Source organism: Nerophis ophidion, linkage group LG21, assembly GCF_033978795.1.
Source record: "Nerophis ophidion isolate RoL-2023_Sa linkage group LG21, RoL_Noph_v1.0, whole genome shotgun sequence".
Classification (NCBI taxonomy): Eukaryota; Metazoa; Chordata; class Actinopteri; order Syngnathiformes; family Syngnathidae; genus Nerophis; species Nerophis ophidion.
In genome coordinates this window covers 25358598-25375347 of record NC_084631.1, presented here as the reverse complement: position 1 = coordinate 25375347, position 16750 = coordinate 25358598, and the positions used below count along the sequence as shown (strand labels likewise).

At 38.6% G+C, this 16750-nt stretch overlaps 1 protein-coding gene across 10 annotated transcripts in view; it reads left to right on the top strand.

The window, feature by feature from the left end:
* Positions 1-16750, top strand: part of syngap1b (synaptic Ras GTPase activating protein 1b) — a 390106-nt gene that overhangs the window by 370108 nt on the left and 3248 nt on the right. The window contains exon 21 of one of the 10 annotated variants that reach the window (XM_061882343.1): positions 12444-16699. The exons of the other annotated variants lie outside the window; for them this stretch is intronic. Within the exon in view, the coding sequence (XP_061738327.1) occupies positions 12444-12486 (43 nt within the window). The 3' untranslated portion in view covers positions 12487-16699. Of the gene's footprint in view, positions 1-12443; positions 16700-16750 lie in introns of those variants that run through there. 10 annotated transcript variants of the gene reach the window in all.

Genomic DNA, 16750 nt, shown 5'->3' with positions numbered 1-16750 from the left:
ATTGATTGCCACCTCTCCCAACTTCTTTGTCACGTGTTGCTGGCATCAAATTCTAAAGTGAATGATTATTTGCACACAAAAAAAATGTTTATCCGTTTTAACTTCAAATATGTTGTCTTTGTAGCATATTCAACTGAATATGGGTTGAAAAGGATTTTGTATTCCGTTTATATTTACATCTAACACAATTTCCCATCTCATATGGAAACGGGGTTTGTACACACACACACACACACACACATATACTTGTCTACCTCACAGGCAAAGGACAGAAGACCCACTAAAGCAGCGGTCACCAACGCGGTGCCCGCGGGCACCAGGTAGCCCGTAAGGACCAGATGAGTCGCCCGCTGGCCTGTTCTAGAAATAGCTCAATCAGCAGCACTTACCAGTGAGCTGCCTCTATTTTTTAAATTTTATTTATTTACTAGCAAGCTGGTCTCGCTTTGCTAGACATTTTTAATTCTAAGAGAGACAATTTGAAAATCCAAGAAAATATTTTAAAGACTTGGTTTTTACTTGTTTAAATAAATTCATGTATTTTTTTACTTTGCTTCTTATAACTTTCAGGAAGACAATTTTAGAGAAAAAATACAACCTTAAAAATGATTTTTAAGATTTTTAAACACATATAACTTTTTACCTTTTAAATTCCTTCCTCTTCTTTCCTGCCAATTTAAATAAACGTTCAAGTAAATCTAATTTTTTTATTGTAAAGAATGATGAATACATTTTTATTTAATTCTTCATTTTAGCTTCTGTTTTTTCGACGAAGAATATTTGTGAAATATTTCTTCAAACTTTAAAATTTAAAAAAAATTATTCTAGAAAATCGAGAAAATCTTTAGAATCAAATTTAAATCTTATTTCAAAGAGTTTTGAATTTCTTTTAACATTTTTGTTCTGGAAAATCCAGAAGAAATAATGATTTGTCTTTGTTAGAAATATAGTTCGGTCCAATTTGTTATATTTTTTAACAAAGTGCAGATCGGATTTAAAACATGTCATCAAAATTCTAAAATTAATCTTAATCAGGAAAAATTACTAATGATGTTCCGTAAATTGGTTTTTTTTTTCAAAAGGATTCGAATTAGCTAGTTTTTCTCTTCTTTTTTTTTGGGTGAATTTTTAATTTTAAAGAGTCAAAATTGAAGATAAACTATGTTTCAAAATTTAATTTTTTTTTTCCCTGTTTTCTCCTCTTTTAAACCGTTCAATTAAGTGTTTTTTCATCATTTATTCTCTAAAAAAAAACTTCCGTAAAAGGAATGACAGACAGAAATACCCATTTATATATATATATATATATATATATATATATATATAAAAGTGTGTATCAAACTGGTAGCCCTTCGCATTAATCAGTACCCAAGAAGTAGCTCTAAAGCAGGGGTGCCCATTACGTCGATCGCGATCGACTGGTCGATCTCGGAGGGTGTGTCAGTCGATCTCAAGCCAGGCATTAAAAAATATACATAAAAATGAGCAATCATCAATCATACCAAGACTTCACTTTCGTCAGTTGTTTGACATTCTCGGCACCCGAGGATTTTGTGAGATGACGCTGGCTGCTGCGAGCTCATATTTAAGAAAAAAATCACTAACAGGGCAGACGCAGAGAAACACATTTTATTTCTAGAGACTCCGTACCTACTGTCAAAACTCTAAAGACCGACTGCACAGTTCCTGTCTTCACTATAAAAGACCTGCTTCCTCCTGCCTGTGCTAACAAAATAAGAGTCTCAGAAAGCTAGCGTGCACAAGCTAGCAAGCTACGGAGTTTGATGCCAATGTATTTCTCCCGCGCCCTCAGCGACCGCTTTCTCACTTGCTTGCCCACCCGCACACTCACTGACATCACTCACCTGCTGCCAGACATTAAAGGGCCACACACATATGCTACTCTCATAACAAAGTGTTTAAAAACGAGTATGCAAGTTGGACAAATGAGATGCCAAATCCAACCACTTTCATGTGGTATTGGACAGAAAGGAGGACTTTTTTTTTCCTCCATTTGAAAATGCGGACGTTATCAGCACCACTGTCTAATTCCAATCAATGCAAGTCATCAGAATCAAATACACCAACTTATATTCTTGTCTTCATGAAAGAAAGGAATCTATGTGTGTTAAACATGCTTGTATTATCATTAAACACCATTAACTTGTTAACAAAAATGTCTCTTTCATAAATAAATAAATATAAATTATAAATAGGAATGAGGTAGATCTCCTCGACTTGGTCAATTGAAAAGTAGCTCGCCTGCAGAAAAAGTGTGAGCGCCCCTGCTCTAAAGTGTCGGTCCCCACACTGACTTCGCTAACCGAAGCTGGTCCCAACAACGTCAAAATGATACAAATACACACACACATTCTTGGGTATGTCACATACTAAGGACACAAGACCCACAAAAGTGTCGGCCCCCACAATGATTTTGCTAACCGACGTTATGAAGATACACTTACACACATTCTTGTCTATGTCACATACTAAGGACACACAACTATGCCGGTCCCCACACTGATTTTGTCTACCGATGCGGGTCTCAACAACTTCATAAGTACACACACACACACACACATTCCCATCACCCCACTCATCCCACCTACAGACCAAAAAAAAGGGAATCATGGGAAATCTCCGTATCTGACCCGATCCTTCCCTTGAGCAACAACTGATTGACGTGCACACGTGTTGTTGTTGTTGTTCTGTCGTCGTTGTGTTTTGTTCTTGTCTTCTTTGTGTGGTTGTCTACGTTTTTGGTCACGTGACCTTCTTTTAGGTGGAGGTAAGAAATGGATGCAAGACTTTTCGTCACCTCTCTTGCTTTTCTGCTCACTTAAATTGAAGTATAATTCACTCACACACACACACACATACACTCTCTCTCTCTCACACACACACACACACACACACACACACACACACACACACACACACACACACACACACACACACACACACACACACACGGGTGAAACAAAGAGCGGCACCCTGCAGAGTGTGAAATAAGGTGGTAAGTTCCAGAAGGGTTGTCATGTTCATCATGTGTCTTCTTCATGATCTGCTGCTTTGACTCGTACTCGTCACTTTTAATACGCATGTGTGCGCCTCACACAGTGTGTATTAAACTAGTGTTTGTTGTCTGCCACACACACACACACACACTCGCACACGCAGAAGGCCCCGTAGTCTTCCTGGCATCAACGAGGACGGCACCTTTTACTTTGGTTCTGATTGAGAAGAGAAAATTGCGACACAACAATCAATACCGGTATTGATTATTGATTTGTTTTGCGATGGAGACTTGAGATGATTTATTGTCCCTCGTGTCCTCCCCCCACCCCGCTGTCCTCCAACCTCCATCACATGTTGGCGTGTCTTGTAGAGGGACGTTGCTCTATTTTTTTTTTTTTTTTAGGAATCATGACTTTTGAGAGACGAACGCCGCCATTGGTAAAGTGCAGACTTCCTGTCGACCTTATAAGGACGTGGCACCTCATAGTTGTTTTTTTTAAGGGTCATTCCACACATTTGATGGCAGTAACTCTCAAAATGCATTTTTTTTTTTTTTGTCTTTACTTCAGCATACTTACAAATTGCTTTTTTAATTGAAGAAAATAGTTTTTATACATGCAAATTGTTTTTTTTTTACCTGTATTTACATTGCGAATCGTTTAAATAAAAATAATAATAATAATAGTTTTTATATTTGCGAATAGATGCAGACTTCCTGCCAACCATATTAGGACGTTGCACATCATGGTTTGCTTTTTTTAATGGACATTACACGCATTTGATGGGACTAACTGTCAAAATGAGTTCATATTTGTATCTTTTTTTATCTCCAAATATAGTCATTCACGTATTGTGCTAAAATACAGAGGCTCAAAAGGGACATGATTAAATAAATAAATACATCTTAAAATAATGACTTAAATGGGTCATTAATTCATACTTCATGGAATTAAATATTTCATTTATTTTTGTAAAAGTACATTTGTTTATTTCATCTTTTCATTAATTATTTCATTATTTGATTCATTAACCATCTAATTCCTTTTTTTCATCATTTATTCTTTGAATATGCAAATAATGATTATTTATTACATGACACACACATTCATGTAATAAATCATTAATCTTTAATTCATTACATAATAACATCAATAATAAAATATTTAATTGACTATTGAAGTATTTGTTTCAATATTAATGAATGAATGTACTTTTACATAAATGAATGGAGACAATAGTTATAATACTAGTGAATCGATTTTTTTAACTGAAGAAAAATGTTAATTTTACTTGTAGTTTGTATTTTATTTAAAGAAAATTGTATATTTTTTGTTTGCAAATCGTTTTTTTATTGAAGAAAAATGTTCTTGTACTTGGGAACTGTAGAAAAAAAGGTTTCAATTGCAAATGTGTTTTTTTTTTTATAATAAATGTTTTTTTTAAACCGGTTAATCATTTTTTTATGGAAGAGCAATTTTATATTTGCAAATAATTTTTTAGTTGAAGAACATATTTATTTGCGAACAATTTTTTGTATTGAAGAAATTAATACCTATTTATTTTTAAACTGTTTTTAATGAATGAAAATTGTTTTTATTCATGTTAATTGTTTTGTTTTTTGTTTTTTCAGTTAAAAAAAAATTGTTTATATACTTGAAAATACATTTTTAGTTGAAAAAAAAAAGTATTTCTACTTGTGAATCATTTATTTAATTGAACCAAATAGTTTTTATTCTTGCTAATCACTTTTTTACTTATGGAAAACATTTGTATTGTTGTTGTTTTTTAATTGAAATAATAGTTTTTATATTTGTTTTTAGTTGCAGAATTGTTATTTTTTGCATGCGAATCCTTTTTTTTATTTTAGATGTATTTTTATTTGTTAACCAATTTAGTTGATTAAAGAAAAAAGTTTTAGTGGGTGATGCAAACATTTGGTGGAATGACCCTGAAAGATTTGGCTGCGTGTTAAGTCCCTTAAGGACTGTAAAGAAGTGATTAGATAGGATAAGGTACTTGAGTGAGTCTATCATAGCGCAGTTGTTCCTACAGTACGTGTTCTCTCCTGCACGCGTCACAATGGAGCACAATCTGATTTTATTTAGTCTACCACAATATCTTGATGTGGTGCGCCACATAATTGTATTATTATCCACCACAACATTTTCTCATGGCTAGCCACATCATTTTATTTTGGCCTCCCACGTCTTTTTATCACGGCCCGCCATGTCATTCTGCTGTGGACCGCCACATCATTTTAACGAGGCACGCCATATAATTCCTATGTCACCCATAACGTCATTTTAATGTGGTCTGCCATATCATTTTAAAGTGGCCCGCCACCGCATTTTATCGTGGTCCGCCACGTCATTTAATTGTGGACCACCACATAATTGTAATAGTGCCTGCCACATCATTTCATTTTTGCCCGACACATAATTTTACGTTGGACCGGCATTTCGTTTTATTGTGGCACGCCAAATAATTGTAATGTCGCCCACCACATTTTTATTGTCGACCGCCACTTCATTTTAGTTTTGGCATCCCACATAATTCTAATCTTGCCTGCCACTCGATTTACGTGGTCTGTCACATTATTTGATGTAGTCTGCCACTTCATTTTAAGTTGGCTCGTCACGTCATTTTATGTGGACCGCCACTTCATTTTAATTTGGGCCATCCCATAATGTTAAGGTGGACCACCGCATATTTCTAATGTTGCCCTCCACATCATTTTATAGTGGCTTGCCACTTCAATTTATTGTGACCTGCCACATAATTCTTATATTTCCTGCCACATCATTTTAATCGTGGCTTACCACATCATTTTTGAGGCCCAACACATAATTGTAATGTTTCCTGTCACAACATTTATGTGGCCCACAACATCATTTATACTGCCCATCACAACATTTATGTGGCCTACGGCATCATTTAAATGGCCCTCCACTACATTCATGTGGACCACCACAACTTTTAAATGGCCCACCACAACATTTAAATGGCCCACCACAACATTTAAATGGCCCTCCACAACATTATGTGGCCCACCACGACATTTAAATGGCCAACCACAACATTTAATTGGCCCACCACAGCATTTAAATGGCCCACCACAGCATTTATGTGACCCACCACAACATTTACATGGCCCACAACATTTTTTGTTGCCCGCCAAAACATATATGTGGCCCAACATGACATTTATTTGGCCCAAGACATCATTTAAATGGCCCACCACAACATTTAAATGGCTCACGACATCATTTGTTTGGCCCACCACGCCATATTACGTGGCCCACAACATTATTTATGTGGCCCGCCACAACATTTATGTGGCCCGCCACATCAATTATGTGGCCCACCACAACATTCATGTGGCCCGCCATATCAATTATTTGGCCAACGATATAATTTTATGTGGCTCACAACATCAATTATGTGGCCCACCACCACATTTATATGGCCCACCACAACATTTATGTGGCCCACCACAACATTTATGTGGCCCACCACAACATTTATGTGGCCCACGACATCATTTGATTGGCCCACCACGCCATATTACGTGGCCCACAACTTTATTTACGTGGCCCGCCACAACATTTACGTGGCCCGCCACATCAATTATGTGGCCCACCACAGCACTCACGTGGCCCGCCATATCATTTATTTGGCCAACGATATAATTTTATGTGGCTCACAACATCATTTATGTGGCCCACCACCACATTTATGTGGCCCACCACAACATTTACGTGGCCCACCACAACATTTAAATGGTCCACCACAACATTTAAAAAGCCCACCACAGCATGTCTGTAGCCCACCAAAACATTTCCGTGGCCCACCACATTTATGTGGCCCGCCAAAACATATATGTGGCCCACCATGACATTTACTTTGTATTTGGCCCAAGACATCATTTAAATGGCCCTCAACTACATTCACGTGACCCACCACAACATTTACGTGGCCCACCACAACATTTACGTGTGCCACCACAATATTATGTGGCCCACCACGACATTTAAATGGCCCACCACAACATTTAAATGGCCCACCACAGCATTTATGTAACCCACCAAAACATTTATGTGGCCCACCACATTTATGTGGCCCGCCAAAACATATATGTGGCCCACCATGAAATGTACTTTGTATTTGGCCCGCCACAACATTTACGTGTGCCACCACAATATTACGTGGCCCACCACTGCATTCCTGTGGCCCACCACAACATTTATGTGGGCCACCATGACATTTAAATGGCCCACTACGACATTTAAATGGCCCACCACGTCATTTAAATGGCCCACCAGAACATTTAAATGGCCCACCACAGCATTTATGTGACCCACCAAAACATTTACGTGTCCCACCACATTTATGTGGTCCGCCAAAACATATATATGGCCCATCATGACAATTATTTGGCCCAATACATCATTTAAATGGCCCACCACTACATTCATGTGGCCCACCACAACATTTATGTGGGCCACCACGACATTTAAATGGCCCACCACAACATTTAAATGGCCCACCATGACATTTAAATGGCCCACCACAACATTTAAATGGCCCACCACAGCATTTATGTAGCCCACCACATTTATGTGGCCCGCCAAAACATATATGTGGCCCACCATGAAATGTACTTTGTATTTGGCCCACCATTACATTCATGTGGCCCACCACAACATTTATGTGGGCCACAATGACATTTAAATGGCCCACCACGACATTTAAATGGCCCACCACTACATTTAAATGGCCCACCACAATATTTAAATGGCCCACCACAGCATTTATGTGACCCATCAAAACATTTACGTGTCCCACCACATTTATGTGGCCAGCCAAAACATATATATGGCCCATCATGAAAATTATTTGGCCCAATACATCATTTAAATGGCCCACCACAACATTTACATGGCCCACAACATCATTTGTTTGGCCCACCACAACATTTAAGTGGCCCACCATGACATTTTAATGCCCCACCACAACATTTAAATGGCCCACCACAGCATTTATGTAGCCCACCACATTTATGTGGCCCGCCAAAACATATATGTGGCCCACCATGAAATGTACTTTGTATATGGCCCACCATTACATTCATGTGGCCCACCACCACATTTATGTGGGCCACAATGACATTTAAATGGCCCACCACAACATTTAAATGGCCCACCACAGCATTTAAATGGCCCATCACAGCATTTATGTGACCCATCAAGACATTTACGTGTCCCACCACATTTATGTGGCCCGCCAAAACATATATATGGCCCATCATGAAAATTATTTGGCCCAATACATCATTTAAATGGCCCACCACAACATTTACATGGCCCACAACATCATTTGTTTGGCCCACCACAACATTTAAGTGGCCCACCATGACATTTTAATGGCCCAACACAACATTTAAATGGCCCGCCACGGCATTTATGTAGCCCACCAAAACATTTACGTGGCCCACCACATTTATGAGGGCCCGCCAAAACATATACGTGGCCCATCATGAAATGTACTTTGTATTTGGCCCACCACAACATTTACGTGTGCCACCACAATATTATGTGGCTCACCACTACATTCATGTGGCCCACCACAACATTTAAGTGGGCCACAACAATATTTATGTGGCCCACCACGACATTTAAATGGCCCACTACGACGTTTAAATGGCCCACCACGACATTTAAATGGCCCACCACAATATTTAAATGGACCACAACAGCATTTATGTAGCCCATCAAAACATTTATGTGTCCCACCACATTTATGTGGCCCACCAAAACATATATATGGCCCATCATGACAATTATTTGGCCCAATACATCATTTAAATGGCCCACCACAACATTTATATGGCCCACAACATCATTTGTTTGGCCCACCACAACATTTATGTGGCCCACCACAACATTTAAATGGCCCAACACAACATTTAAATGGCCCAACACAACATTTAAATGGCCCGCCACAGCATTTATGTAGCCCACCAAAACATTTATGTGGCCCACCAAAACATATATGTGGCCCACCATGAAATGTACTTTGTATTTGGCCCACCACAATATTTACGTGTGCCACCACAATATTATGTGGCCCACCACTACATTCATGTGGCCCACCACGACATTTAAATGGCCCACCACTACATTTAAATGGCCCACCACAACATTTAAATGGCCCACCACAGCATTTATGTGACCCACCACAACATTTATGTGGCCCACCACATTTATGTGGCCCACCAAAACATATATGTGGCCCATCATGACAATTATTTGGCCCGATACATCATTTAAATGGCCCACCACAACATTTACGTGGGCCACAACAATATTTACCTGGCCCACCACAACATTTACATGGCCCACCACGACATTTAAATGGCCCACCACAATATTTAAATGGCCCACCACAGCATTAATGTGACCCACCACAACATTTATGTGGCCCACCACATTTATGTGGCCCGCCAAAACATATATGTGGCCCACCATGACATTTATCTGCCCCAAGATATCATTTAAATGGCCCACCACAATATTTAAATGGCCCACCACAGCATTAATGTGACCCACCACAACATTTATGTGGCCCACCACATTTATGTGGCCCGCCAAAACATATATCTGGCCCACCATGACATTTATCTGCCCCAAGATATCATTTAAATGGCCCACCACAACATTTATATGGCCCACGACATTATTTGTTTGACCCATCACCTTTACATGGCCCACGACATCATTTGTTTGGCCCAACACGCCATATTATGTGGCCCACAATGTTATTTATATGGCCCACCACAACATTTATGTGGCCCGCCACATCAATTACGTGGCCCACCACAACATTTATGTGGCCCGTCATAGAATTTATTTGGCCAACATCATCATTTTATGTGGCCCACCACAACATTTATATGAACCACAAAATCATTAGTTTGGCCCACCACGCCATATTATGTGGCCCGCCAAATCAATTATGTGGCCCACCACAACATTTAGATGGCCCGCCATATAATTTATTTGGCCAACAACATCATTTAAGTGGCCCACAACATCATTTACGTGGCCCACCACCACATTTAAGTGGCCCGCCACCTCATTTTAGTGGCCCACCACATCATTTGTTTGGGCCACAGCATCATTTAAGTGGCCCACCACAAGATTTATGTGGGCCACGGCATCATTTACGTGGCCCACCACAAGATTATGTGGCCCACAACATGATTTACCGGCGGGCCACATAAATAAAAATGAGTTTGACACCTCTGACTTAAGGCAACAAACGTTCAAACAGATGTTTTTATATTAGGACCTAGATTCGTGTTGCTGACCTATACAGCAGCATATGCTTATGGGACTTAAATTAACACGTTTATGGGACTTTCATTGCTACATGTTTAAGGGACTTTAATTGACACATGTTTACGGGACTTAAATTGTCACATATTTCTTGGACTTAAATTGTCACATGTGTATGGGACTTTGATTGCTACATGTTTATGGGACTTTAATTGTCACGTGTTTATTGGACTTAAATTGTCACATGTTAATGAGACTTAAATTGCCACATGTTTATGGGACTTAAATTGCCACATGTTTATGGGACTTAAATTGCCACATGTTTATGGGACTTTAATTGCTACATGCTTATGGGACTTAAATTGACACATGTTTATGGGACTTAAATTGTATTATTTTTATGGGACTTAAATTGACACGTGTTTATGGTATTTATATTGACACATGTTTATGGGACCTAAATTGTCACATATTAATGGGACTCAAATTGACAATAGTTTATGGGACTTTAATTGCTACATGTTTATGGGACTTAAATTGTCACATGTTTATGGGACTTTAATTGTCACACGTTTATGGGACTTAAATTGACATATCTTTATGGGAGTTAAATTGCTACATGTTTATGGGACTTAAATTGTCACATGTTTATGGGACTTTAATTGTCACACGTTTATGGGACTTAAATTGACATATCTTTATGGGAGTTAAATTGTCACATGTTTGTGGGACTGAAATTGACAAGTGTATTGGACTTAAAATGACACATGTTTATGGGACTTAAATTTTCACATGTTTATGGGACTTAAATTGTTACGTTTACGGGACTGAAATTGACACGTGTATTGGACTTAAAATGACACATGTTTATGGGACTTAAATTGCCCGATTGTAGCTGAGATAGGCGCCAGCGCCCCCCGCGACCCCAAAGGGAACAAGCGGTAGAAAATGGATGGATGGATGGAAATTGACAGATGTTTATGGGACTTAAATTGAGACATGTTTATGGGACTTAAATTGACACATGTTTATGGGACTTAAATTGTCACATGTTTATGGGACTTAAATTGACACATGTTTATGGGATTTAAATTTACACATGTTTATGGGACTTAAATTGACACATGTTTATGGGACTTAAATTGACACATGTTTATGGGACTTAAATTGACACATGTTTATGGGACTTAAATTGTATTATTTTTATGGGACTTAAATTGACACGTGTTTATGGTATTTATATTGACACATGTTTATGGGACTTAAATTGTCACATGTTTATGGGACTTAAATTGTCACATGTTTATTGGACCTAAATTGTCACATGTTTATGGGACTTTAATTGTCACATGTTTAAGGGACTTTAATTGTCATACGTTTATGGGACATAAATCTTTACATACTTATGGGACTTGATTCGACACATGTTTATGGGACTTAAATTGTCAAACGTTTATGAGACGTAAGTTTAAGTCCCTTAAACATGGGACTTTAATTGACACGTATTAATTGGAACGTGTGTCTTTCAATTAGGGACAGGTGGGATGTGATGGACCAGGTGAACTTATGATGTTAGAACTTCATGGACACGTGTCATCCTCTCCTTTCTCCACATGTAACCTCTTCCCTCTCTCTCTTTCTCTCTCTCTTTTTTTCTCTCTGTCTTTCTTTGACCCTATCTCTCTCTCTCTCTCTCTCTCTCCCTGTCTCTCTCTCTCTCTCCCTCTCTTTTTTCTGTCTGTCTTTCTTTGACCCTATCTCTCTCTCTCTCTTTCTCTCTCTCTCTCTCTCTCTCTCTCTCTCTCTCTCTTTCTCTCTTTCTCTCTCAATCCTTTTATTCCCATCTTCTTTACGTTGCCATTGATTGTTCATTTCTCATCATGATCCTCTTACTTTGTTTTGCACTCCATCTCTTCTTTTTTTCTTTTTCTTATTTTTCTTTTTGTTTCTCTTTTTCTTTTACTTTTTCTTCTTTTTTGTCTTCTTCTTTTCTTCTCCTTCTCTTTCTGCTCGTCCTCCTTCTCTTCCTCCTCCTTCTTCATCTCCCCCGCTCCCTCCTTCCTCCCCTCTCTCTCTCTATCTCGCTAGGAAACCCAGCTTTCCTCCTTGGGTTCAGCAGACCCCGGTGTGAAAAGTGAAGGTGGCGAGGGAGGAGGAGGAGGAGGAGCAGGAACCGCCCATCAAGACCTCAGGGTGTCTTCCTCCGGGACCCCTTCAGACGCGTCTCGCTACAATGGCCTCCAAAGCGTAGAGCGCCCCGCTCGGCCTCCGAGTCGTAACGGAGAGCTCTGTGGCGACCAGATCACGAGAATGGCGGCCAACCAAAGGGGGCGTGGTCAAACTCAAGCTTGAGAGAAAGAGAGAGATGCTAAAGGAAATAAGTTTTTGGCGCACAAACACAAAAGGGCTTCTTTTTCCTTTTGTTCTTCTTCTTCTCGACGCTATCTAGGGGGCGGAGCTTGAGCGGTTGTTGTCAGTCTTGCAGGACAAGATGGCGACACGCCTCGACAGTTGATGGTCAGGCTCTCTTGGTGCCTTCGAGTACTAGAAAGGGCGCTGGTGTTTGATTGACAGCTCTGTGGCCCGCGTGGGGGGGCGGGCGTAGTGGCGTCCTACTACTTTGCTTCTCCACCTTTTCTCTTCTCAATATCAGAACCCAAACTGGTGCTAAACACAAACGATTGGTTTCGAGTTGGACGTGTTCGCCACAGCGCCCTCTCTGGCGGGACTCGCTCACTGTGCCTCCCCGCTTCTTGTCGCCATGATGTCTGTTTGTTGTGTCCAACGTCACGTGTGATGTGTTCATAAACCAGGCATCAAATATTCTTTTCACATGCAAACAATGGGTGTTGTTCCACTTTGCGGACAACAAACACCTAGTTGGCCCCTATATAGTAGGCGGGGGAAGCTTTGGAAACCTAACCATGCCATCTCAGTCTCATTGCTGGGGTGATGGTTCGATTCCTGATTTAATACCAGTCTTGCAATGTAAGGGTGCACAAAAAAGTCGATTCACTTCCGAATCACAATTCTTATTAATCATTTTCAAAATTGTATCTAAAAAAATAATAATAATATATATATATATATATATGTATGTATTATGTATTATGTATATGTATGATTCTCAATCATCAGGAGAAAAATCTCCTGATGATTGAGGGAACCCCTCATGAAACAGTTCTGTAGAGATGAAGTAGTCTTGTGATTTTTTCCCACACCTACATATTGCGCTCTACCACGGTATCGAGCACTATTCTCTGGATAATCCAATCAAGACATATATATATATATGTATATATATATATACATATATATATTTATTTTTTATCTATTTGTCCGTATTGCAATTCTTATTCATCCCAATACTAATTTTATTTATAGCTTTCATAAACAGAAATAGATACACAATGGTATATACATGTATATATATTTGTATTTATATATATGTGTGTGTGTGTGTGTGTGTGTGTGTGTGTGTGTGTGTGTGTGTGTGTGTGTGTGTGTGTGTGTGTGTGTGTGTGTGTATATATATATATATGTATGTATACATACAGTATATATACATATATATGGAGAGAGAAAGAGAGAGAGAGACCAAATATATGTACAGTGTATCTATAAAAAGGCCACATAAATATATATATATATATATATGTATATATATATGTATATATATATATGTATATATTCTTTTGCCTATTTGACATGAATAGTTGGATGTGAATCTGTATACATATAGTGAATTTTGAAGTGAATTATATTTATATAGCGCTTTTTCTCTAATGACTCAAAGCGCTTTACATAGTAAATATATATATATGTGTGTAAATACCCATATACACGTATATTGATGTAAAATATTATATATACATTCACTTTTTTTTCCCTGAAGGAATAAATAAAGTACTATCTATCTATCTATATACATATATACTATTTATATATACAGTATATATATATGTATAATGTATATGGATGTATATACATATATATATACACACATATATACTATATAAAATGTTATATGGATGTATATGAATATATATATTATTATTATGTTATTTATTTTTTTATTATATATATCAAACATTTTGATGTCAATCGATTTTTTTTTTTGTGCTCTCCTAATATTTAGGTCTTCACTAATACACTTCAAAGCTCAGATGCTTTGTTTAAAGCACCACTGAGTGCTGGAAAACGTCATACTGCACTATGGATAAATATGATTCATGATGTGTTTCTCTTTCATTTCCACCCTTGTCGCCATCTTCCTTCATCTTGTCGTCGGCTTGTTCTGTGGCACTTCACACTCCAGGGGGCGCTCTGGCGAGATGCCGAGCAGGTTTAGCGTGCGCACCTCCTGCACGCACACCCACAAAGTGAGCGGAAACATAACTGTTGGTCCTTGGCAACGTCAGCCGCTTGTCGCCATGACAACAGGTCAGTTGGGGGCGAAGGGGCGCCACGCTACGCTACCTGGAATGAAAACAAAGTGCGGTAGATTATGATTACGGAACTTATATTTGTTTTCTTCTATTAGCACTCACATTTACTACCTACTCACCCAGTTGCCCTTACAGACACTTTTTCTTTATTTTGCTATCATTCACAATCCTTTTGCAAGACAAGAACACCTATGGTTTTTTTTTTTGCATGCATTCTAATGTGTAAAATATGGCATGTAAGAGGTGGCTAATGGGGTTACACTTTTCCGCCCATAAGAACTGCTATAAAAACATCCAACAAGCGCCAACAATACTCCATTTACATGTCATGACCTGAATATTAGCCAAATATCAGCAATATTGTATTATAAGCACTACCACAGAGGAACTACTTTTAGCCGCATAATATGGCAATATAGGCTGCGCTGCTATATAGACATATTGAGCTGCTGCATCGTCTCTGAGTTAGTGAAAGTTAATTCTAGATGATAAATTTATGGATAGTAGAAGGTTGTGGACATAAACCCACAAGTTGGTTAAATTTTTACATCCAACCTCGACCCGGAGATGGCGACACAAAAAGACACACGTTTGCGTCACTTTTTTGTTTTTTACCGAGCTGAGTTGTTGTTTTTTTGCATCTAATCGGGAAGATATAAACATCTCATCAGTCGGCAACCTAGTGAGAGCAGACTTTGTACAGTAAGGGATTGTTTTGTTATGTTTATTGACTCCCATGAGCCAAAGTTGTGATGGAAAATTGTTTAAAAAATTATCAAAAGGCATGATTATTACATGTTGATATGACTGTGACTGTGTGTTTTTCAACCTCTGTGCCGCGGCACAGTGTGCCGTGAGATACAGTCTGGTGTGCCGTGGGAGCTTACATAATTTCACCTATTTGGGTTAAAAATATGTTATGCAAACCAGTAATAGTAATCTGCAAATAAAGTGCCGTTGTTGTCGGTGCTGTCCAGAGCTCGGCAAAGTAACCGTGTAATACTCTTCCATATCAGTAGGTGGCAGCAGGTAGCTAATTACTTTGCAAACGTCGTATATAATGCTTAAACCAAAAATAAAAATAAGGCGGGTGCCCCTTAAAAAAAGGCATTGAAGCTTAGGGAAGGCTATGGACAATGAAACTAAAACTGAACTGGCTACAAAGTAAACAAAAACAGAATGCTGGACGACAGCAAAGACTTACAGCGTGTGGAGCAGACAGCGTCCACAAAGTACATCCGTACATGACATGACAATCAACAATTTCCACACAAAGAAGGATAGCGTCCGCACAACTGAAATAGTTTTCATTGCTAATACCAAGCAGGTGCGGGGAATGGCGCTCAAAGGAAGACAGGAAATTGCTAGAGGAAAATACCAACAGAACAGGAAAAGCCAGCAAAATAGGAGCGCAAGACACTACACACAGGAAAACTAAAAAAAAAAACCAAAATAAGTCACGGCATGACGTGACAGGCCGGGACACTTACTTTGAGACAATAGCTACAGTGATGCATAGTTTGTTATGGTTTGAATTAATATCCAACAATTGCAACAATTACTTTTTACTGTCAATATCAACAACCGAGTTTACATTTTTTATGTTTTCTGCTGGTGGTGTGCTTCCGCTTTTTTTTCAATGAACAAAAGTGTCCCTTGGCTACTAAAAAGGTTGAAAAACACTGGCAAATATACTTACAGCGCGGATATAAAACGATGACGGATCTTTCTTTTGAGCGCTTTATAGGCGGAATAGAGGTTAGGTAGTTAGGTCATTGTTAGCTGGCTTTTGCTAGAGTTTATTTATGATTTAGAATGCAAAAAAAAAAAGAAAAAATATATGTGTTCTTGTCTTAAAATATTTTATTATTTAAACGGTGATAGCAGGTCCATTCTATGTGTCATACTTGATCATTTCCCGATATTGCCATATTTTTGCTGAAAGGA